This window comes from Eulemur rufifrons, chromosome 6 (assembly GCF_041146395.1).
Source record: "Eulemur rufifrons isolate Redbay chromosome 6, OSU_ERuf_1, whole genome shotgun sequence".
Lineage (NCBI taxonomy): Eukaryota > Metazoa > Chordata > Mammalia > Primates > Lemuridae > Eulemur > Eulemur rufifrons.
The window spans coordinates 1595813-1621388 of record NC_090988.1 but is presented as its reverse complement, the minus strand read 5'-3'; the positions used below and the strand labels follow the sequence as shown (position 1 = coordinate 1621388).

Genomic DNA, 25576 nt, shown 5'->3' with positions numbered 1-25576 from the left:
AAAGGAAATGTAGATAACAAATAATTAATAACGCAGAGTAAGGGGACTGAGTAATAAGAGATGCTATATTAGAGTGATCAAATGAAGTCATCTCTAAGGAGGTGACATTTGAGCAAAGACTTGCAGTGAGGGAGAAAGGCCCATGGCCGTGTGGGCCCAGCGCTGCGGGGAGGATGTCAGCCAGCACAAAGACCCAGGGGGAAGTGGACGCGGCACGTTTAGGGACAGGGAGGCCCAGGAGGCAGCAGTGCAGAGCGGAGGGCGGGTGGTTGTACTTGGCCTTCAGACAGCATTTATGGAGCACCCCTGTCCCTTTGTAAGCTTTCTGCCATTTCTTTAGAGCTGGAGCAAGGCACATCCTCTTTTTACTTCCAGAAGCTTCTTCTTCTCCAACCTATGGTTAGAAACTTGTGGATGCAGGGCCAACCTTTTGCTCCTATTGTGGGGTCCCTAAGAGTGACACCTCACCAGCCAACGCTGCCCCTCAGGTTGTTTTGCCTAGTGAACTGCTACTCCTTGACCTTGTCTCAGGGGTTTTAACTGCCGCTGTGTGTTGCAGGAAGCTACAGCACTGTTCTGCATGATGCTGTTGTGACAGTGACAGGTGTTGGGGCAGAACCTGACTGAGATTGGGGTGGTAGATGTCAGTGCTACGCACTGCGCCCAGCCCGGCTCGCCTTCCAGGCAGGGGCCCACCACACCGAGCCTGCGCCCTCGGGCTTGCTCTGGCCCTTCAGGCCTGCTCTGGCCCATGAGTTGTGAGCAGGAATGACTTGTCTGACTTCCGGCCACACTTTAACCACCCATGCAAGGCCCTCCAGTGCTCCCCTCCCTTGCCACACCACCCTGGAAGTGGGCTTCAGTGAGGTGGGAAGGGATGCCAGGGGCTGCATGGAGAACTGTTACCCAGCAGAGTCACCTGGGCCCACGGCAGACTTGGCTTGAGCAGGAAAAACACCTTTTTTTATTGTAGGGTACTGAGATTTTGGTGATGTTACTACAGCATAAAACTAGCCAATGGGGAGGGGTCATGTCCCCTGCAAATCAACAGCACGGTGTCTTGGCCTCACGGGCACTCCCATGTTAGGGGTCATGATCTTTGAAGGTCCACTTGGGTCACGCAGTACAACACAGTGATAAAAACTGCGGGCTCTGGAGCCAGAGAGCTGGGCTTGAATTCCACTTAACCTCGGACGTATGAACTCAGGCACATTACTTAAACTTTCTGGGCCTCGGTTTATCAAGTAGCAATAAAACTAAACATGCTACCTCACATAATTGTTAGGAAGACTGAGTTAATATTGATATACACAAAACACGTAAGAGCCTACTACATGGTAACTGATCAATAAACCACTAGTGTTATTAGGGGCTATCGGGACAATCACTACACTCTCCTCTGGAACTCTATTTCACCTTCACAATCTTGAATCAGGAAAAATGTGTGAGGAAATAGGACCTGATCAAACTAAAAAGCTTCTGCACAGCCAAGGAAACTATCACGAAAGCAAACAGACAACCTACAGAACGGGAGACAATGTTCGCATGCTACACATCCAATAAAGGGCTGATAACAAGAATCTATTGAGAACTCAGGAAAATCAGCAAGAAAAAATCACACAACCCTATCAAAAAGTGGGCAAAAGACATGAACAGAAACTTTTCAAAAGATAGACTAATGGCCAACAAACATATGAAAAAATGCTCAACATCTCTAATCATCAGGGAAATGCAAATCAAAACCACAATGAGATATCACTTAGCTCCAGTGAGAATGGCCTTTATCATAAAGTCCCCAAACAACAAATGTTGGCGTGGACGCGGAGAGATAGGAACACTCATACACTGCTGGTGGGACTGCAAACTAGTGCAACCTATGTGGAAAGTAGTATGGAGATACCTCAAAGAGCTACTAGTAGAACTACCATTTGATCCAGCAATCCCATTACTTGGCATCTACCCAAAGGAAAAAAAGACATTCTACAAAAAAGACATCTGCACTAGAATGTTTATAGCAGCACAATTCACAATCACAAAGATGTGGAAACAACCCAAGTGCCATCAATTCATGGGTGGATTAATAAAATGTGGTATATGTATACCATGGAGTTCTACTCAGCCACAAAACACAATAGTGATCTAGCACCTCTTGTATCATCCTGGATAGAGCTCGAACCCATTTTACTGAGTGAAGTATCCCAAGAATGGAAAAACAAGCACCACATGTACTCACCATTAAATTGGTATTAACTGATCAACACTTAAGTGCACATATAGTAGCAACATTCATCAGGTGTAGGGCAGGTGGGAGGGGGAGGAGGGGATGGGTATATTCACACCTAATGGGTGCGGTGTGCACCGCCTGGGGGATGGGCACACTTGAAGCTCTGACTTGGGTGGGGCAAAGGCAATATATGTAACCTAAACATTTGTAGCCCTGTAATATGCTGAAATAAAAAACATTAAAAAAAAAAGAATAGAAAGGACTTACTATTTACCAAGTTTTACCATCCAGAAATGAACAGTCAAGCCCAACTCTCTTTAGCAACTGTTTTGTAAAATACCAGACCTGTTTTTTTCTGCTACTATTCTTTTGCAGCAATTCACAGTGCTGCTTCTATTCCTGCCACCTTGTGCACTGAACCAGCCTGTGAGCAACAAGAAAGTGATGCCTGCAGAAAGCAATGCCCATTATCAGAGAAGGCACAGCTCACTGAGGTTCCTAAGACCATTTCTCCAAACTGCAAAGTTATCAGAGGCAATGGATAATAATAGTTCTAGACATTGTTCGAGAATGTAGACATTGTTCAGTAGTCATAATCAGTGCTATCTGGATAAAAGCTCCCACTAAAGAATCACACTTTTGGTATTTACTCAGACCTCATGGTAAGCAAGGACTTAACTTCACTACCACCATGCTCCAAGATTTACTGTGAAGTCTCGTCTTAACTGATAAATGACGTCTTGCATGTCCAACTGCCAAGACTCTCTTCCTGCAAGATATATGTTAACTAGGTAAAACCTTATTTTTTCAGAAAAGTTGACTCTGAATAAATTCTTAATAACATTATATAAAATTGTATCCCCTCATCCTTTTAACTGCTGTAGGGTCCTGCACTATTTCATAGCAAAAATTCTGGCTTTTGGCCGGGCGCGGTGGCTCATGCCTGTAATCCTAGCACTCTGGGAGGCTGAGGCGGGCGGATTGTTTGAGCTCAGGAGTTCGAGACCAGCCTGAGCAAGAGTGAGACCCCCGTCTCTACTAAAAATAGAAAAATTATCTGGCCAACTAAAAAATATATATAGAAAAAAATTAGCCGGGCATGGTGGCACATGCCTGTAGTCCCAGCTACTCGGGAGGCTGAGCCAAGAGGATCGCTTGAGCCCAGGAGGTTGAGGTTGCTGTGAGCTAGGCTGACGCCACGGCACTCACTCTAGCCTGGGCAACAAAGCGAGACTCTGTCTCAAAAAAAAAATTCTGGCTTTTATCCGGTATTCACTCTCCCGTAAGCCCTTTAGAAACATCTATTATTTAATTCTCACAGCAACCCTTAGATGCTACTACTATTCCCGTTTTAGAGATGAGAAAGTCATGGCTTAGTAAGAGTTTTGGAAATAGTTTTAGAGGGGTTTAGTAGTTTGGTAGAGGTTTTAGAATTAGTGAGAAACAGTCAGGATTCAACTACCCAACTCTAAAGTCTGCTTTTATTAGAGCACTGACTATGCAGAGTGTCTGGGTCTCAATTTCAGCTCCACTTTCATTACTATGTGACAGTGGGCAAGTGTTCAGCCTTTGTGTGCCTTGATGTCATAGTTAGGAATAAATGAATAGATGTCAAATGCTTACAACAGTGACTAGCACTGTGGTAAGCAGAGTTAATTATTGGCTGTTAAAAACATTGCTATACTGTTGCCCACAATTGATAAAATACAAAAACTAAAAAGTTAAATAAGCTAATTGATTACGGGACAGTTCTTGTGAAAGTTTCCGTGATAAACAAGGAACATCATTTGGCCTTAAGAGCCATTTCTGTTTTCCATGCGTCTAGCATTTGAAAGCTAACGGCACAAATAGTAAATATGCATTAGCTGCACTTCCTAACCGGCCCTTGTGCCTCACACCCGACTTGACTATATTATTAATATACAAGCATATAATAGGAGGCATTGATGTAGACAGGCAGCAGTATTTTGTCACGGTTTTAGAGAATGCTGAACTTTCTATATTGTTCAGCTCAATTAGTTCTGACTTTTACATGTCATTGTTATAAATTATGAGTCTGGGCTTAATATTTAAACATAGGAGACAGAGAAACTAATGATAAATTTCTGTGTCAGTATCACTAAAGTGATGGGAAAGCAAGGTATGAATGGGAAAAGTGGTAAACCTAAACGAACTAGAGACAGGCACCCTTTGAAAGAAAAAAAGCGTATTAAGTATGGCCTAGATCTGTATTTCTCAACCACCTGCACCAGAATCACATGGAGTGGTGCTAAAATTGTGGATTCCTCAGTCCAATCCCAGACATACTGGATCAGACTGTCTGGTGGTTGCTCAAAGAAGCTTCTTTAACTAGCTCTCCAGGTGTTTTATATGGATTCTAAAGCTTAACTACTTGCTGAGTATACAACATGGACCAGTGGCTGAGAAATCTCAGGATGCTTTTCAACATGTTTTCAGAGAATTAAAACAAGAACACTGATTGAATGCTTCAGTAGCAGCTGAGGCTCTCTGTCTGCATGATACTCTCGTTTCATAATTGCGGGCGCTGTCTTCTATGGACTAGCACTCTTCTATGGGGAGAGATACCCTGCAGTTACTAACCGGGGGGATGCCATTGTGTCTAATCACATAGCTTTCCCACAGAATGTCAAAGGCAGGCAGAACTCCTACAGTCTTTTTGTTTCATTCTCCCTTCTGAGCATCTTGTACAATAGCATCTCACTTTAAAAGAAAAGAACAAGAGGACTCTGAGTAACAAAAAATAGATGATGAAAAGTCCACATAACTCTGGATAACCTTTCAGGGCTCTAGTTGAAAACTTCTTTTGCTTGCCATTTTGACGTTAATTATTTGATTTCCAAGACAGGCACAAAAACATAAAAAGGACATTGGTCTTAAACCATTTGGCATAAAAGCAAATTTTTTTATCTCAAGTGTGTCCCTGGGAGTATCACTAAATTATGGTACAGTAATCCATACATATAAATGACGAAACTTTTTTTTTTTTTTTTTTTGAGACAGAGTCTCACTCTGTTGCCCAGGCTAGAGTGAGTGCCGTGGCGTCAGCCTAGCTCACAGCAACCTCAAACTCCTGGGCTCAAGCGATCCTCCTGTCTCAGCCTCCCGAGTAGCTGGGACTACAGGCATGCGCCACCATGCCCAGCTAATTTTTTCTATATATATTTTTAGCTGTCCATATGATTTCTTTCTATTTTTTAGTAGAGGTGGGGTCTCGCTCTTGCTCAGGCTGGTCTCGAACTCCTGAGCTCAAACGATCCGCCCACCTCGGCCTCCCAGAGTGCTAGGATTACAGGCGTGAGCCACCGCGCCCGGCCGAAACTTTAAGTATATTGACAGTAAACTTCGTGGTTTGAAATATATTCTGGAAATATTTTAATTAAAACATTTAAAATAAAAATTAAACCTCATACTTTTCAAGAGGTACATTTCAACTAAGAAGAAAACAAGGCCAACAAAAATGCCTTATTTCTGGTGTTTCCAGATGCCAAAGGTTTTACTGTAAAGGGGAGTCCATATTACTTTAAAATGTGCCTTTTCCTATAGAACCACAAATGACTAAAATCTCAAACACCACCAATGTATTTGTCACCAATTTCTCAATGACAAAGACATTTTAAAAGGGAGGTGCCATATTCTCATCAGTATGAAGGAAATTTGGTGATGAAATAGTTGGCATGGAAAGCAGAGTCCCAAAAAATTTAAGTAGAAGACCCAGTGGAAATGTCATCAGTGTCTTTCCTCTAACCCATCGAAGCAGCTTCCACGGGACCACGAATCTAGGTCTGGGAGTGTTTACTGAAGCAGACGTTGTATCTTTGCTGAAGTCTGCGGTGTGGTTTGCAGGCATATAAAAGACAGCTGGCTCACCAGGCTTGTCTGGGCTAAACAGGCAACTTGCCCTATTGCTGGCAAAAAGGGATAGGCCTCTAATACTATAAAATGAAGAATGATCTGTAATTGATGACTCCTAGTGGGAAAACAAATATTCAACGGCTGAATATTGAGGGTCTATTTCCCTCCCCAAGTCCTGGCTGATACTGAAGTACTTCTTTTGAGAACTCTGGCACAGGAGTAAGCTTTGGGTCCTGCTGGGCAGCTGGGTTACTTGCAGCACCTGGTTCAGATCTACAGCAGCTTGTTGCACTGCAATGCTTTATCTGGGTTTGCTACAAGCCAGCTTACCACAGGTGACCTAGCCTAGAGGATGATTCTTCTCTGGTCATTTCACTCTGAAAACAGGCTGTCCAAGATGCTCTGTGGGAATTTTTAAAAACATGGATTTTATTCAGAATCCCCTTCTGGAGGACCCCGAGAACTGAAGCCAACTCAGTGTCCTGGGAACACGGGAGTTGCTGGACTCCTTAGGGCAGCCCCGGGTGTAGCAAGTCTGCCTAGCCGTTCCAGGACGGACCAGGGGCCTTTGCAGCTCTAAGGAGAACAGTGTGTGATCCGGGAGAAGTGTGGCCAGGCAGCACACGGTGGCAAAGAGATAAAAACAGGAGACGTTTAACCCCGTTCCTCAGATAACGTACATACCGCCTGGTACAACCGGCTGTGCCGCACAAACATTTGTCTTTTGGTCCCAATATCCCAGATCAATTACCCCCACCTATTTCATTTTAATTCATATTAGGTGAAAAAGGAAACACATACACAAAGAAGTCTGTTTTAACCTGAAATAATTCTGTTGATATTTGAATTGCTTTCAACGGGACATTTGCTTTAAACCACAAGATATCTCCATCTCCAGGTACAAAATCCCTTCCCCCCACCCCCACCCTGCCCCCCCACCCCCCGCAACCAACCAAAGAAACAAACAAAACCCAAAACCCACAACTCAGCTTCAAATAAGTTTGGAAGAAATGAGACTCTAAATATTTACATATGGGGCAAGAAATAATCACAAAACTATTTACAAAAATACACAAGCTTATATGCATTAACAATTTACACCAGTTCACAAAAAATATTAAAACATAAAAAAACACTATATAAATTAAAGTTAAAAACTCAAAAGTATGATCTAAGACTTCCTAGGATGCTTCTCTCATGCAGGTCATGGTTGAAAAATCAGGTTTTGCTATCTCAGAATCTAAACTGTAAAACAACCATTTTTATTCTTTGTTAACAGTACTAATCAGATAAGGAAAAAAGACCCTCTGTGCACACTGACACTATCTTGCACACATTAAAATACACCATTCCTGACATTTCTGTAACACAGTACTGAAAATTCATGCCTCTGTTTCAAAGTAACTTTCTGACATACTTTTGCTTTCCTTATTATTTCCTTATACACACTGCTCGGGCAATACTTTGCCAACAGGCTGGATGAGTGATGTTGACAGTGCTGGAAACACAGAAATGGACTATGCCGGCTTCGTCTTTAACTAAAGGGGTGAATTTCAAACTTATATTGTATGCATCCATTACTGCTCCAAATGTGATAACCTGCTCTTCTGTCCCCACTCACGTTAATGGTTCCTCCTCATTACAGAATTAGTGGTAGAATTTTTCAACGTGACCCTAAATTTTTAAAACTGCTTTGCCATCATAAGACATGTGCAGGTCCTACCCCAGGGACTTACATGTTTGAAAGGAAATTGAATACGGTAAGAAATAAGGCTCAGATGAAGTTTATTAATAGAAAATGGCATCCCTAGGGTTGTCAGCAAAGTTTCTAGCCAGATATCCAGGGAAGATTTATTTCAATCAAACCAAACTGTGCAATCAGAATTTTGCCAAAAAGATAAAATCTGGAGGCATGGCTGTGAAAGTATCAATAGAATTATGGATTTAATGCATAAGGCAGTTCCATTTCCTTGATCATAATGCTCCACATCAAACTTTGAAAGTCATCACATGCAGCTGCCCTATTTCTGACATCACACACCAGGCCAGCGATGCCGAGGGGACCTGCTCACAGTGATCCGCTATCCACTTTCTACCCCACAGTTTTAGAAAGGGAAAGATTCGGGCATAGTCTTTCAAATAACTGAGTCCAAAGTTAAGGCTGTTGCTACATACATTAAATGAGACAACTCTAGATTTTATCCAAAGTGTGTTTCACATTTAAACCAGTAATTTGAATCATCATTCTATAGTCAAAATATTTACCTGATATTTCTAAACCCATAGGACATTATTAATAAGGAGATTGCTCGGAGGAATTAACCTAGTGTTTATAAAATAGACTTTAGTTTCAGGACTAAACGATGTGTGTGACGACAAATCCACAAATACTAAAAACTGGACCAGACTCCTGCCACTTCCTTCGGGCTCTCAATTACTACAGCCATGAGTATATGATGGTCACACCAGCCCCTCTCCTAACCTCCACGCTGCTGGTGAGAACTTACAGGGCTGGTGTGGTATCCAAGGGCCAATGGATTTCCTACTTGACAAAAAGACAATTAAGGTAAAATAAGTGCTGCATATCCACCAAAAATCAAACTCCTGCATGGAGCACCCAGCGTGTTTTTGTGCCAAATGAAAGTATCCTATCAGGTTTCCTAACATTTTGACTATACACCAATTGGTTCTGCACTTTTAACGCAGGGATCTAAACTTCCACAGACTTTTTCACATAAGTTTTCTACTATGGTCTTTACTGCATCACTCTGATCAATTCTGGGGAAACAAAAGAAAACCTTAGAGTATTTTCACATATAAATGTGGTGTTCTTATAACATTTTATTTCTTTTTCTAGATATAAACCCTTAAAATGCAATCACGATTTTTTAAAATAAAAAAACTGGCATGAATCCTAATCTTTGTACAATTTCACAGCAATAATAGCAGCATGATTTTAGCCTCTTAAAAGATTTCCTCCTTTGTTCTAAATAAAAGTTAATTCCAAGTTCTCAAAAGCCAGAGCAGCAACCATTCACTAAATGGAATGAAATTCTCTTAGTGTCTTCTACAAACTGAGCATTTAAAATATGTGAATGTATAAAACTTGAGCATTAAGAGTTATGGAACGAAAGACAATCTAAACTTGTTTTGTAAACAGAGGACTGCCTTGCTAGTCTGATGTATCTGTGGTGGGGTGGGCGAAGAAAACAGAATGGAGTTGGCTAGAGAGTTCTTACTCTAATAAGGAATGCAACTTTGAAAAGTCCTGGGTATTAAACATGTCTACAGAGTTAGAAAGAGCTATACCTGAAATGCTGGTGCAGACGGCAACTACAGTAACACTGTGACCACACAAGCACAGAGTAAACAAACGGTACGGAATGCCTTAGGACGGAAACCAGAACGGCCCAGAACTCCATCTGGTGAAATGGGGCTTCGTACCAAGTGCTTATGGCAGGAACTTGCAGTTTCCTAACAGATAATGCACAGACACTTAAAAATTCCCAGGGAACCTTTTACTCTGGTTTAGAAACAGAAATTAACATGTAAGTTTATAGTCATGATAAATTATGTGTGTGTATCCAAACCATGCTTTTTCTTTTTAAATGAAAAAAGCTGCTAATTTAGGAAAACAAATAGTATGACATGTTTTACTAGAATTACAATTTACCAAATATTATCAGGGGAAAGAAAATCTGAAAGCAGGCAACACATTAAAAGCATTGATATAGTTTTCTGGTGCTAACAAAGTTCACTGACAGTAAGTACTTTTTTCCACCTAAAAAATTTCCTTAAATTCTAATTTAAAAAAAAATCTCTTCTGCAGTGATATGAGCCTGTTCATTGAACAGTGAGGAACAAGTATGAAAAATAAAAATGTGAAGAGAACTCAGGTTCAGCCTGAGTCTAAATGGTCTGACATTTTATGATGACTCTTGATTAATGTGTAATTTAAAGTCTTAATTTCTTATCTTTAATTATAAGGTTGCTAATTCACTGACTTATCTGAAGGATCAGGGAGGTTTTTTCCACTCTAACTGGACACAAGACCCTTCTCAGACAGGAAGAATGAAGTGAGAAGGGAGCGTCCATCTGGGCGAGTTGTGCAGCTACCAAAGCAGTAGGAACACAACAGTAAATGCAAAAGCCTACCGGGAAATACATGTAAACTGCTCTGAACTATGTAGCAAATACTAAGAAGAAAGGACAAAGTTAAATTCAAATTCGGTTAAAGGCAGTCCTCAGGCTCTTATAAATTAGCCCTACCTGGCAAGTATGGTCTGTGACAAATTTCTTTACTAGGTTTCCAACACAGTGCTTTACAATCATTCAGATCATTTTTAGAGACAAAAATGACACAGTCTATAGATGGAATAGGTGGTAATGAAGCAGGGAAGGGGAAGAAAATGATTTGTTTACTTTTATTATTTTTTAAATGTGGTCAGGGGTTTTATAGCTTTTTCTTTTTTAATCTTTTTGGTTATTGAAAAAAAATAGAACAGTCCACTGTCCAGCAGAGGCTGCTTCAACTCTATTGCTCCCAGGGCTCATTCTGCATGGATCTGTGTTTCAGGATGCTGCAAGGACAACTCTGTGGGCAAGAAAGCCCCCTGACCCAAAGCTGTAGCGTATGTCCTGCTCTGTGGATGGGGAAAGCCAGGGGACACAAACGTCCCCACGTCTCCCCCTCCGAAGCCTCCTCGCTGGTGCTGAGGCAGGGAGTGGTAATCTTCCAGGTTATCATACTGGGACACAACAGTCACACTGCTCTGGCGCTTGCCGTGTGGTTGGTATTGGTACAGCATACTGGGGTCCCTCTCCACGTTCTGGGTATGATGGAGTTTTAGGCTATGACTCCTCTCGGGCTTAGGAGGTGGGACCATTGACTGAGTGAGGTGTTCTTCCTCCTTGTAGCAGTCTCTGGAGTGCTTCTCTGGGGCAGGAGGCTGCCTGGCCCAAGGCCGCTCCAGCTCTCTGGAGAGCCTCACCTCTTTGTGGTTCAGTCTTAAAGATTCTTGCCCTGATGCAGCATATTTTGCTCCAGAGTTATGGTAGCTGACTGGCTCAGAAGTGTCTGGAATCCCTTTGGGCCCATAATCTAACTGGCCAGTTCCCTGGGGGTAAGGTGGCCCATTTTTTGACTCACAAAATTGCCTATGGCTTGCTTCCTGATGTGCCCTGTGCTCAGGGAGACTACAGCCCATGTCATGAAGCTTCCTGTTCCTGAGGCTGCTCTGCTTCTGAGGGAGGGAGGGTTTCTCTGGCTGTGTATTGCCGTACCCTCCGTGGTGGTGGGCTCTGTCTAACTCTGGCTCTGGGTGCTTCCTGTAGAAGCGGTCATCTCCCTCAGGACTGATGGCCTTGGCTGGGTGTCGGCCCTCCTTTCCCTCTGCCACCGAGAGAAGTCCAGTTTTCCCAGGATCAGATTTACTGCGCAGATGGATGACATAGATCCCTCCCAAGTCATCTTGCACAGCTGGGGTCATATTATCGTATTGGGACATGACAGGCCCTTTCACCTTCTGCCGAGCACGGCTCTCTCTCCGGATGGATTGCATGCGGTACTTTTCCATGTCCTCAAGATCCCATGATGCGTAGGTGTGCTTTACATCAGCAGTTGGAGGCATGTTGACTACATTATGGTCATTACCAGAGAAGTAGCCAGTCACGTTGGCCCGGGGGCGTGAAGACAAACCAGCGTAACTGTACAAGTTCTTTCCTTGCAGCCTAGGATTGTAGAAAGCAAAATCGCGATTGGGCAGGCGGTGAAGGGGTCTCAGCTGGACTGTGCTATAGGCATCCACATCACACAGGGCCCCATCGGGACTGTAATAGGAACTGGATGAACTAGAATAAGGGCTATACCGGTAGTGGACCCGTCCATTCTCAAAGTAAGGCTGAAGCTGAGTTACGTGATAATCTGAGCGGGCCTGGGAGGACTGATATGGCTTATATTGGTACAGGGGTCTTGGGCAGTAGGCTGGTTCATCATCTGGGGGAACTTCTGTCCGTGAAATGGGAACAGAGCGAATCATGGAAGATGGAGGGGCATGGAGAGACTGTACTCTCCGGATAGTAGGATACGGTGGAATATCTTCAGGGTAACAAGTACTCCTAACCGAGGAGCTCAAAGAAGACACATACTCAATCCGGCTGCATGGCTTGGAGTGGTGTCCAGATGCGTTTCTTCCTGGTGCCACATATGTGTTATAACGAGGACCCATGGAGGCTGGTGGCTCTGACCTGGCACCATACACTTGGTGTGGCTCTAATTTATTGTGGTGTAGAGGTACACTCTGGGGACGGTACTGGCAGTTTGGAGTCATATTGAAATGCAAACAGTTTTCTGGACCAAAGGGCTCAGTGGCGACATCAGGCCTCACAAAGGAGGAGTAGGCTGTTTTCTGAGAAGCATGCTTAGGCTGTGGGACAGGAAGTGGTAAAGGCAACACGTCGTCCACAGAGGCAGATGAAGCAGTGACAAAGGAATGATAATTTGAACTGCTGGTGGCATCTGCACTGCTGAAGTGGATGGCAGCAGCCATCTTGCTCTCCATCGTCCTCGTGGGGGGAACCGGTGCAGCGAAGCCACACGAGTGCACAGGCACAGACTCGGCTCGCAGGTGCAGCAGCGGGGCCCTGCCGCCTTCCCGCACTTTCTCAGGCAGGCCTGGCTGGGCGGCAGGAGCAGCCGTGGGACACTGAGCAGCTGCACTGCCCTCACTGAGGAAAGCAGATGCAGGGTCGTCCATGGCTCGGGCTTCAGGTGGCCTCTCTGGAGCTGGAACTACTCCTTGAACCTATTGAAAGATGATAATATTATGAGTCTGTTTTTTATGCCCTGCTATGGAATCAAATACTATTAAATCTGTTACTCTTATGTTGAGGCTGCTTGGGGAGCGGCACAAACTTTCCCAAGCAATGGGGTCACAACAGACCTGTCCTCATTGCCAGGAAAAGAAGGCCTACGCTGCTGTCTGGAGCAACGGCCATTACCATCTTTGGAGAACCATTCGAGGTTTTCTAATTTATGACAGGTTTCCAATGTGAGATGAAGTTGCCTATGGCATTACCTTAATGTGCAGATCCAACAGAGGATAGTCAACTAACACTGTCAAACTTAAAAATATAGACCCAGTCTGTTGGTACCATTTCAACACCACGAACACTGTGTTACATTAAAAGAGTTGATTCTATCACCTGCAGAGATCTTTGAAGTGACTCACAGTTGCACACAGTGAGCAATTTTAACACCTCGAATATGGGGAAGGGCAATATTCCAATCAGAGGCGTCTCTCCCTTGTCTTTTATTCCACCTCAGTCTGTGGACCCAATACGATCCTCACAGCAATACTGCACGTATGCCATCCCCAAGAAGTAGTTGGTAAATGTGGTTTCCTCCACTAAGGACTAGAAATTTAAGTCCTTCTAGTTCATGGTGACCACAAAAAACCTTTGGCACTTTTTTGAAAAACGAGAAACTTAGGAAGAAACGTTAGCATTCTGCATACTATATTCTCTCATCAAAACAAGTGCTTGAATATGGAACAATCTGCTCATTAATACTGTGAAAACAACAAAAAATCCTAGGGAACAGTAATTTCTTATACTTCTCAAAATGTGCAAGGCAGAGTTTACAGATGACACTTGAGAAGGAAGTATCTTCATTGTGTAGATGTGAATAACTGGCAGAGGGTGGTTAACAACTTGCCCAAAGTCACAATGAGTCAGTGATAAAGTTGGCAAAAAAAAAAAAAAAAATTAAAATTAAAAATAAAAAACAAAAACCCACAACCCTGACACTTAAAGCCTACTTTGTCTCATTTGATCATGACTTTTTAGTGTTCACTTTACGAAGAAATGGTAGCAGGTATAGTTAAACTACAGCCATCTAGTAACTACTCCTTTCTCAGAGAAAAAACACCATCAAGGTAAAGGCAGATTCCAACCTCAAATAGGAACTGCTTCATGGAAACCTGCCACAGGACCTAAACGTAAATGTTGTATCTCACTCAAAGATAACAACACACCCTGCTGAAAAATGACCTAACTTTGGAAAAAGTGTATTTCATCTCCCTGACTTCCTCCCCTCTTACCTTGTGGGAATTAGTTAATCCTATACTGGTTGCTGCTTGTACCTGTCCCACGCCTGGAGGCTGCTCTGTTGACCTTTGGGAAGGAGGTGGGGGAAGGGGGCGATTAGTTCTATGTGTGCGCTGAAGGGTGGCGGCAGCAAAATTGGCAGCAGGGGGCGGTTCAACCACATCCCAGCTGGCTTCCCTACTGCTCATTTCAGCGATTGCTGGAGTAGCTGTCATGTAAGTCAAGGTGGCTGTGCTGGTATTCTCTTCAGGGGACCCAGAAGGAGGGTAGATTTTGTCCCTAGGCAAATTAGAAGGTGTGGGAGATTTGTCTGCAAGTTCCGAAGGGCGATGAGGTTTATCCACACTTGCACCAAGATAAGAAGGAGGTTGCTCTCCGCTGTAGAAATGGAGTGGAGGCTGGTCCTGATCCAGGAAGGAGACAGTCAGCATACTGTTCTTCCCAGACTGGTCTTCGGGGAAACGTATGTGATCATCAGACTTCTCTGAGTCTGTTAAGGGAACTGAAGTAATTCTGGCCTTTTCTGGGTCCCCAGATAAATAGGTTCTATGTGGCTGATTCCCTGACAAGTCTAATTGGTGGTGCTGCTCCCCAGATTCAGTTGTGTTAGAATGGGTAGGATCCCCAGTTGCTGCTGTCTCTGGTAGAGGCTGGTCACAGTTGCCTGGTGTTCCATTCTGGAGCTGCAACTGCTCTGCTGGTCGATCTGTTTGGAAATAGGCCTTATCTAGGGCAACAGCAGAGTAAGAACTGGGCAGTTTATCTTCAGTTGTAGCCACCACTATGTCTCCATAATTTGTATACCCAGCCTGAGAAGTCCCTGGTCTCTTCAGTGACTGAGTTGAGGCTTGCTGTGCAGACTCAGCTAATGCTAGCGCCAACATTCGGGCAACATTTTTCGGAGGCGGTGGTGGTGGGATAAGAGAGACTGAACTGACAGGAACGGACTCCTGAGGGGGATCATGGGCAACTGCTCCTAGTGGGAAATTGGGAAAAAAAATGAGAGTGAAAAGGTAGCTTATGTTATCTTATATGGAAAGCCAAACACTCCCCATTTGATCATTAAAAAATAGGTGCCTTCCGTATTTCAAAATGGCAATCCATGATCTTCTATCCCACATGCAAATGCTGTAGAAAACACATCTGGTTCAAAAGGAAAACTAAAACAAAGAGTGTTTAAAGATTGCAATCTCCTCTTGGATTGCTACAGGATGGGGGTAAAAAAAAGCCAGGCCCTCACCTGTCAGAGAAATGATCGCTTAGAAAACAAGCTTCAAGTGCTTGCAGATTGTTATTATGAACAGTTTTTACATTTGATGGTGCAGGCTGGTTTGTTAACTTGTAAAGCTATAATAAAGATATTTTATTAGAAAACAGAATCAAAAGCTATGCAGTTGTGCAAAAATTATCCACGAATTCTCACTGTCCAAAGAGATAAGGGGACTTTTGTGAAGGTTTGAAGCAGGACCACTGGCCCCTTTGGGGAGTTTTGTTTGATTTTAATTTAGGGCTTTGAGACATCAGCACTATCCATAAAAGCATTCTCTTTGATTAAAGGCTAGCTGTGGACCACATTTCTCTCTTAAAAGGCACAGATGGCACACAGGATTGAAGATCCCTCTTAACTTAAAGAAAGAATGGAGAAAAACAAACGGTACCTGTCTGAGTCTGTCCAGAAGCTACAGCCTTACTCTGACTGCTTGAGGCAGACTGCTCCTCTTTCCCTGGCAATTCTACTTCTTCAGCAGCCACCTGGTCCAGGGGCTGGACTTCAGAGTCACATCCTTCTTGGGCCTCTCTCTCATTTGTTTTCATCTTTACTACCTGGGTGGGGGATCTATTTGTGACATCCCTTTCTTCAATGCTTTTGTCCCAGGTTGGAGATGATGCATTCTGAGCTGCAGTATTGGAGACTGTACCAATGACATCTGACACCCGAGGTGGAAGGGTCACTGAAATTGGCTCAGATATGTTCATAGAAGGTGATTCGCTTAATTTCCGTCCTATCTTTGGAGAGAAAGCATACACGACCTTTTCAGTAAATGAGGGCTTAGATGATTTATCCTCAGTTGGGCTCAAGTCCAGGGTAAAGAATGGACTCAGCTTCTCTTGAAGAGGAGAAACAGGTTCAGAACTTGCGGTGCTTCCTGGAGTCTGAGACTGGCTACCACCTGCTTCTGCATCCTTTGTATTGGCACTTGGTTTATCCTTGGAGTATCCTAATGAATCTAAAAAGGAAGCGCCACTCTCCAGACACTCTGATTCGGCCTTAGGAGGACTACATTGAAAGGACATTGGATCAAAATCCAGGCTGGCTACCCCAATGTCTGGTGGGCTCAGGTCAACATCCTCAGCTGAATGAGGAGACACAAGAGCTGGAATATGGAGCAGCCCTGTCTCCTCCTCACTCTCGTTGTCATGGGGCAGATTGTCATAGGAATTACAGCGGTTCCCCAGCATTTCTCCATTAAAAGAGGCAGACAGTGCATCACTGCTAGATCTGGGTCTTCTGGGTCGGAAGAGCTTGGAATCACCTGGTAGAAATGGATAACAAAGTCAAAGTTTGAGTGTCATAGGTTATACAACACTATGATGAGTCACCTACTTAGTACAGCAGTAACTTACTACATAGGGTAAGAAAATGTGACTTCTCATTTTCTTTCTGGAAATCTTCTCTCAGTGCACACAGATCATTTAAACTTGAGATAAGAGAACTCTCAAACCAAATGCTGAATAACAAATATTTGCTATAATTGGAGGGAGAATGCAGTATTTCATGGTCTGGATAGGAAGAAAGGACTCACAACTCTTGGATTCTAGCACTACTCTAACACCGACTCTTGGCGTGACCTTGGGCAAGTCTTTCATTTCTTTGTGTCTTATTTTATCACTAACCCACATATGACTGATGAAGTAGAATTAATCACTTTAAATAGCATTTTGGATCTATACAAACAATAAGGTTGTTTTTGTGGGGAAACAGCCTTGTGATGCCAAATTGCTAAAAAAAATCGAACTTCTCAATTAAAAAACCTTCACAAGCCTATAATGTACACATATTTAGTAAAGAATTCCTTTCAGATACTAATAAAACTTTCTTTAAAAAGAATATGCTTTAAGTTTCTCAGGCAGAGTCTTCAAGAGTGGCAGAGGGTATTACACAATCTTATGATGCTGCTAAATATCCAACTGGTAAGAAAGGAACTCTCAATTCTATTGCAATTATAATTACCATAGTTAAAATGTAACATAAAGAGGCATAAATTACCTTAACATAAATATATTTATGAATGTACTGACCACTTATAAAATGAATCCCTACTCAAATATTATTTTCTGCTTAATACTAGCATCTACTCAGCCCACTGCATTGTTTATGTAGATTATCTTGACTACAGTTTAATTGAAAATCTTGGAAAACTCGTAAGATGTCAGCCACTCAGATAAAGTGATGTGGGAGAACCTCTTGACTCACAAGCAAAGTCACTGGTTAATGAGGGTTTGGCAGTTAGAAGACGAGAAAATTCACCAAGATGATGACACCATAGGATACTTCAAAAGAGCATGATCTGAATATCAATGGATTAAGAAGAACCCTTGGGAAATCAATCAAGGTAGCTCTTGGTTAGTTTTTCAAAAAGGACCTTCCTTATAATCCTGTGACATAAGCCAAAACTCAAATAAATGATGTCCTATTTTGACATGGCCCCAACCTGCAGTCCCCAACCCCCGGGCCACAGCCAGCCACCATTCCATGGCCTGTTAGGAACCGGGCTGCGCCTCATTGCCTGAGTGCCCTGCTGCCCCAACCCATCTGTGGAAAAACTGTCTTCCATGAAACTGCTCCCTGGTGCCAAAAAGGTTGGGGACTGCTGCAAAAATCATACCTTCTTCCAAATTAATATTGAAGTAATTCTTTGTTCTAAAAATTAGTACACAGTTGCAACTATAATCCAACGTTTGTTAATGTAAAGATAAAACAAACTTATTTGCACAATATTTTAGTTTCGTTTTTCAAGTTATGTTGCAATCAAACCCTTTTCACTATTCACCATGAAATTTTGGCCCCTATTTTAAGCAGATGCATTTTAAGTGCCTTCTCCAGGTGCTAATTATCTTTGTTTTTTTTATTTTTATTTTATTTTATTTTATTTTTTTGAGACAGAGTCTCGCTTTGTTGCCCGGGCTAGAGTGAGTGCGTCAGTCTAGCTCACAGCAACCTCAAACTCCTGGGCTTAAGCGATCCTACTGCCTCAGCCTCCCGAGTAGCTGGGACTACAGGCATACGCCACCATGCCTGGCTACTTTTTTTTGTATATATATATATATATATATATACAAAAATATATATATATATATGTATATATATATATTTTAGTTGTCCATATAATTTCTTTCTATTTTTAGTAGAGACGGGGGTCTCACTCTTGCTCAGGCTAGTCTCGAACTCCTGACCTCAAGCGATCCACCCGCCTCGGCCTCCCAGAGTGCTAGGATTACAGGCGTGAGCCACCTCGCCTGGCCACTAATTATCTTTGGATAATGAAGATCACCTGTAATCAATCTGATCCATGAAATTTAAGGTCAGGTTAAGCCATGTGCAAGAGAAAAGATGACTTACTAGCCTAAATATCAAAATTGCTTAATTTTATACTTGGTAGCATTATGCTCCCACTGTGAAATCTAAAGAAGGAAATTGTAATAACAAGTTTTCACTGGGGATTAATAAATACACATGTATAACTTAAAAACATTTCAACTATTTTTATGTAAATTGGATAGCAATCATGCCAAAAGTGAAAAGATTAAAGACTGCAACCATATTAAAACATCAATTTGAATAATAGTAGATACTAGTATTCTTAGGAAATGATAGCCAGTAGCCTATTAATTAAGCACACATTGATAAAATATATTCATGCAGTGTTCTTTTATGCAATACATAGTAGAATACAACAACTGATGCTTTTAGTCCTACCATCCACTGCATGGAGAGACGTAAGAGACTCCTCACTTTTAGCTGAGCGGAGGGTTCCTTCTGCCCTGCCACCTGAAAAATGAAAATCAAATAATGTGAAGTTTTGCTATTTGTTACATATGTAGTTAAAGGGATCATTGTTTTTCTTGACACATTTAAACTTCCAAGAGTGATTAACTGTACATTTTGACAGCAAGTTATTATCCCATTATAGAATGTGTTATATTGTTCTCAAACGGTTTCCTATATGAAAAATCTCTTTTCTAAAGGATTATGGACTTGGGCATAGAGATTAACTGTAAGATTTATTTATTTCATATTTCCTAAAGACCAGTATGATGTTGCGAGATGGTATCATACTGGATTTAGAGTGGGCCCTAAACCCAGTGACTGGTATCCTTATATGAAGAGAGGACGCAGAGAGCGGCAGGGGCCATGGGAAGATGTAGGCAGAGATTGGAGTGACGCTGCCACAAGGCAAGAAATTCCAGGAGGCACCAGGAGCTGGAAGAGGCCAGGAAGGATTCTTCCCTGGAGGCTTTGGAGGGAGCACAGCCCTGCTGATGATACCCTGGGATTTCAGACTTTGAGCTTCCACAACTGTGAGAAAATGAATTCCTGTTGTTTTTTACAACTCAATTCGTGGTAATTTGTTAACAGCAGCTCTGGCATACGAATACAGATACTTTAATTATACGTGTTGAATCTTACTTGCTAAATGTCTTCATCCTCTCCCACCCCTTGGCGGCACTGTCGACACTCCCTTTCTGAGCCCCTCCGCCCCGCAGAGGACAGCGCCTCTCTTTTGTCCTTTGCCAACCTTTCTAATCATTCCTTCTTGCTCTCCTCTCCTGACAACTCTTCCTTTGCCACTTCTTTAAACACAACGCTTTTCTTCAGAATTCAGCCCCCAACCTGTTTCTCTTCTCTCTCTTCCCATCTTCTGAAATACTTAGTCCTTTTTTGATTAGGGGAATCCCTGCTTATCCTTCAAAACCCAAGTCAAAGGTTGTATTTTCTGTTCACCAGTCCCTCCTCCGTGAGAATTGACAATTCCTACCATAAATGCCTTATATAAACCTCTATCTCAATAGTTATAATTCTGCACTGAAATTTATTTTCTTACATGTATGACTTCCTGTTTAGACACGAAAAGCTGTTGTAGTTTTCCTTCTATCTGCGGGGCCTGCTATCAAATATCCAGCACATGCTTACTACGTGATTGCACACTGAATGGGTGATGAAGTAAACCAATTGAACATTATACTTCTAACACTGCCTAAGAAGAAAGTACTATTATCCTTCCTAGATTCAGAAGCTGTTAATATCAGGACAACATGGGTTTAAACTATTTTTAAAAGAATGGTTTTTTCAACAGTAATAGATTGATTTAATCCAATAAAATACTATCAGTGAGACACCCAGTAAAAATAAAAAGATAGCTTCTTTGGTTATAAGAATTATAAACTTGAAAGGCATGTTGAAACATGGTTTTGTCATTTTTTAAATATGTCAGAATACAGATCAATACATTTAAATACCACAGCAGTATTTACTACAAGCTATGTTACAAATATGTTGTGAATTTTTAATCGCATCCCCACTATACGTAATCTATATAGTTTCCTTAAGAAATTGGGTATTACTACATATTAATATATGTTTCCTTTCAATTTGGGGATACAGAATTGCTAAAAGAAGATACTCCATAGGTGCAACACAACTGTGGCCATACTCTACTGAATCATATTAGAGCAATACATGGTCTGGCGCAGTGGCTCACACCTGTAATCCCAGCACTTTGGGAGGCCAAGGTGGGAGGATCACTTGAGGCCAAGAGTTCAAGACCAGCTTGGTCATATAGCGAGATCCTATCTCTACAAAAAATATATATATTAAAAAAAATAGTTGGGTGTGGTGCTACATGACTGTAGTCCTAACTACGCAGGAGGCTGAGGTGAGAGGATCACTTGAGCTCAGGAGTTTGAGGCCGCAGTGAGCTATGACTGAGCCACTGTACTCCAGCCTGGGTGACAGAGTGAGACTCTGTCTCTAAAAACAAAACAACAACAACAAAACCCATACATGAAGTATGTGCCCAGAGCAACAGGAGACCACCACGACAGTGGCAGGACACAGCACAGCAGCGAAGGCACTGACCTTTCAGCGCCATGGCTTTCATCTCGGAAGGCTCACTCTCGTTACGCTGCAACTTCCGTTTAGAAACAGATGACGATTTCCCTAAGTTGAAAAAGGAACGCCAGCTGCCCACAGGAGATTTTTTCATCTTATTTTGAGGCCTCTTTCTATGAGAGAGAAAATAATCAGCATTAAGGCAACCGAGGGTCTGTCTTTTCTTATAGAAAAAGAAATGAACAAATGATAGAAAGAACCAAACGGCCTGGAGAGGCACAGCCAGAACAGTAAACAAACATCCACTTTCCACACAGCATGCCCTGCACAGTGCAGGTAGCCAAAGCAGAAAATGGAAATTAAACGTGCGGATTTTAGTATTAGTAACTATTTTCACAGAGATCATTTTATACATATCTTCATATTTAGCTCCAACTTCATAATCTCCAAAGTAAGTGGGAATAGGACATATCTAGGAATAGGAAATATTAAACCTCCAAAAATAATACAGAGTTAAAATCATTTTACGTATGAGTGGAGTAAAGACAAAAAAGAAACGTATTAAGAATAATAACTACAATATGTTGAGTGACAGGCATTGTGCTTCTGCCTTATATGCAGTGTCTCCTTTAAATTAGATATAACCACCTGAGGCAGGTACTATTATACTCATTTTATAGCTGAGGAAATTAAGACACTAAGAAGTTCAAATAATCTCCTCACTGTTATAAAACTAGTAAATGATGGAGTCAGGTCTGAAACTCAAGTCTATTTATATCCCAATATCTACTCTTTTAACCACTACTCTATAAAGAAACTTTTTGAGTAAATTATGGAGTTAAAAATATAAAACCAACATGCTGAAGACAAACTCAAAGACAAAGTACAAGAGTATATTCCAACATTCTGCTGATAGGACATTTTTAGTCATGAGAAGTGAAAAGAAGTTAGAGGAATATACTAAAATATGGAAAGAACAAATTCTAAAGTTTTATCATACCATCCAATCCAGAGAATCAAAATCCTTACATTCATGTGTAATAGTCAAAGGAGTAGCAGACACATCAAAAATAACTTTCACATATATTAGTCTTCCTACTATAACTAGTAAAAGAAGATACAGAAACCATGTAGTTATCATTTCTTTAGAGAAACAGAATTTCAGAGCTGGGAGGGACATTGAGAGAGCAAACTGCAGCGGTTCTCAAATTTTAGCAGATACCACAATCACGAAAGTTTCATAAAAGACAGATTTCTGGGTCCCACACCCACAGTTTCTGATTTAGTGGGTTTGGGGTAATACTGGACAATTTGTATTTCTAACAATTACCAGAGGATGCAGCTGGTTAGGAGACCATACTTTGAGAACTACTGACCTATTCTAACCTTAGTATGAAACCAATGTCACACAAGCCATTGTCATTCATTACTTTCTGAATAAGCTCTTCCAACACAGCTTATTTCTAAGCAAATTTCTATATAACATATCTCAGGCCGGGCGCGGTGGCTCACGCCTGTAATCCTAGCACTCTGGGAGGCCGAGGCGGGTGGATTGCTCAAGGTCAGGAGTCCGAGACCAGCCTGAGCGAGACCCCGTCTCTACTAAAAATAGAAAGACATTATATGGACAACTAAAAATCTATATAGAAAAAATTAGCCGGGCATAGTGGCGCATGCCTGTAGTCCCAGCTACTCGGGAGGCTGAGGCAGTAGGATCGCTTAAGCCGAGGAGTCTGAGGTTGCTGTGAGCTAAGCTGACGCCACGGCACTCACTCTAGCCTGGGCAACAAAGTGAGACTCTGTCTCAACAACAAAAAAAAAAAAACAAAAAAAAACACATATCTCAGAGAGAAAAATCAACCCTATATAGTGAAAGTGTATCACTTTCGAAACAATTTTCCCTATACAATTGACTTTCTTCTTTTTAAAAATTACAGGATGATGTAATACTTTGCAAGAATCATTTGTATCATTCCCTACAAAGTGTTAAGTGTCATCCATATTCAAACAAATAGGTTTTTCTAGGACCGGCCCAGAATTTAATATAGTAATACTAAAATACAAAACTAAAAGCAAACAATAACACACAGCTATGAAAATCATATTTTAAAATAAGAATTTTACCTTTCAAGTGGGAACTCAATTATGGTATGAAATTTTCCCTGAAGTGCAGCAGGTCCTTCACCTACTTCGATATATTTATTTTCAGTCACAATTGGAGAATTGACCTGAGCTTGAGTTCGTGCCTGGGCTTCCTCCAATGTCAGCAGCTTGGTAGATGGAGAGGACACCAGCAGGGACTTGGGCCTTGATAAAGAAGCTTTCAAAAAAAAAAAAAAAAAAAAAAAAAAACCCAAAGGAGTAGAAGTCAACTATGGAGAAGGCCGTTTTATCTGTCCATCCATCTACCTACCTATGTAGTTTCAAATTTTCTTCAAGTATTTTAAGTAGCAAAAACCATACTGTTTTATATTAAATGACGTGACATACCAGGTTGTTAACAGTGGTGCATATATATATATATGTATTTTTTTTTTAATTCATTAACTATTTATTTTCCTTTCTTAAAAGATACTGATCACTCAGATATTTTTAGTGTTTTTCTTCATCTGCTCCATGTTATACCTTTATATACATGAATAATGGGTGATAAGACCTTTTCTTTTAATATGTTATGAACTTAGATAGCAACAGGCCTAACATGCTGTACTCACTATGTACATACAAAATTAACTATCAGACTGTGCATTTTGGAAAACAGACATAAATTAGCTGCCTTATCCCAATGACATATTTTAATAATTGAAATAAGAAATGCACAGGTCTTCATTCCTTTAGAAGTTTACATCCACGTTCCTGGTAGTAAACAAAACCCATTTAAGCCATACCTGCCCCTTCTTGCATGACTGCGCTGATTTTGCCACTAAAAAGCACATCAACATGATTAAGGATGAACTCGACAACCACAGACTGAATTCTCACTTCCATGAAAGCTGCTGTTCCACTGAAGCAGGCAGATTCTATCTGTTTTGATCTATGAGGTAAACATATCCATCAGAAAGTTGCAAAGATAGCACAGCCTTAAAGGGCTTTTTTTTTTTTAACATGTAAATCACAGACAAACCAGAGGAAGAAATCATATTTTTACAGTCCCTTAGCTAAGCCCCAGTTGCCTGTTTTAGCGAAATGGTAATAAAAAGAATGAATTTGTTTTACCTTTTAAAATTTCCCTTAAGAACACTGATGAATTAGACTTTTATTTAAGATGATTAATTCTACTAAAGGTCATAAGTCAAATGCAAATTACCTTAGCAGGTTTGGAGCCCAAACAATTGCTAGGTTTTTTGCATGCATATTTGTGATGGAACAATAGTCAGCTAGAAGAGACAAGTGTCTCATCAGGAACTCCAGTGTTCTGGAAAATAAAATACGACATATTAATAGAAAGAAACAGTATGTAGCAATGCAGAACATAAAAGCCCACTAATTAATTTGTAAATTTTCAATAGCAAAATGGAAAAGGAGACCATACAAACCCAAGCAATTTTTTTGCTATGTACTAGGTTTAAATATTATTATAAGTGACTACTCCACAAAAGCTAGTTTCTAGACCAAATGATGTTTTGAAGTTATGCCATTCTACTTGCAGCAGATACGCTAATAGGAAAGGATTTAAATATTTCTTCTATGAAAGAAAACAGCAATGTCTCACAAGCCTAAAAAGAGTTAAAAGAAACATTCTGATAGGCATCAAGGGGAGAATATTTGAGCAGATAATATGCTTTTGGAATAAAGAGCCTTCCTCAAATCCTAATATCCTGGTTTACCTTGTCCATTCAAAATTTGCTTTATTTTAAAAATTCCATTTATACCAAGATTAGACAACAGGGCAGAGTATTTTTGGAAATCATATAATCAGCTTAAATTAAGTTAAACCAGATAAGCAAATGTGTGTGTACACACACAGAGATATTGTCTATCACCTACCACATCTCAAAGTGCCCCTCTCTAACAGTATGGGGATTAAAACTATTAAAGATAATGAATGGCAGACAGAAATGTAAGACTCTATTGTCCGAAACACTAATGAAAGTTAAATCCTAGTCTACATATGAACCACAAAATTCAGATCTGCCCAACATGAATGTGAGACGAAAAGGAATATACCAGCTAGACTAGGCATTGTTCCAGATGCTTTTATGGGGAGTCTCATTTAATTCTCACAGTAACTCTGACAAGCACAGTATTACCAATCTCCCTTG

At 41.3% G+C, this 25576-nt stretch overlaps 1 protein-coding gene across 4 annotated transcripts in view; it reads right to left on the bottom strand.

Annotated features, from left to right (window-relative positions):
* Nucleotides 1-6907: 6907 nt before the first annotated feature.
* ARHGAP32 (Rho GTPase activating protein 32) overlaps nt 6908-25576 on the bottom strand; it is a 278666-nt gene continuing 259997 nt past the window's right edge. For all 4 annotated transcript variants that reach the window (XM_069470686.1, XM_069470684.1, XM_069470685.1 and 1 more), the window contains 8 exons: nt 24622-24729; nt 24203-24348; nt 23439-23634; nt 21342-21487; nt 19182-19253; nt 15862-16737; nt 14197-15179; nt 6908-12900 (listed from right to left, as the gene is read on the bottom strand). In XM_069470686.1, the coding sequence (XP_069326787.1) occupies nt 10648-12900; nt 14197-15179; nt 15862-16737; nt 19182-19253; nt 21342-21487; nt 23439-23634; nt 24203-24348; nt 24622-24729 (4780 nt within the window). In that variant the 3' untranslated portion in view covers nt 6908-10647. The remainder of the gene's footprint in view (nt 12901-14196; nt 15180-15861; nt 16738-19181; nt 19254-21341; nt 21488-23438; nt 23635-24202; nt 24349-24621; nt 24730-25576) is intronic.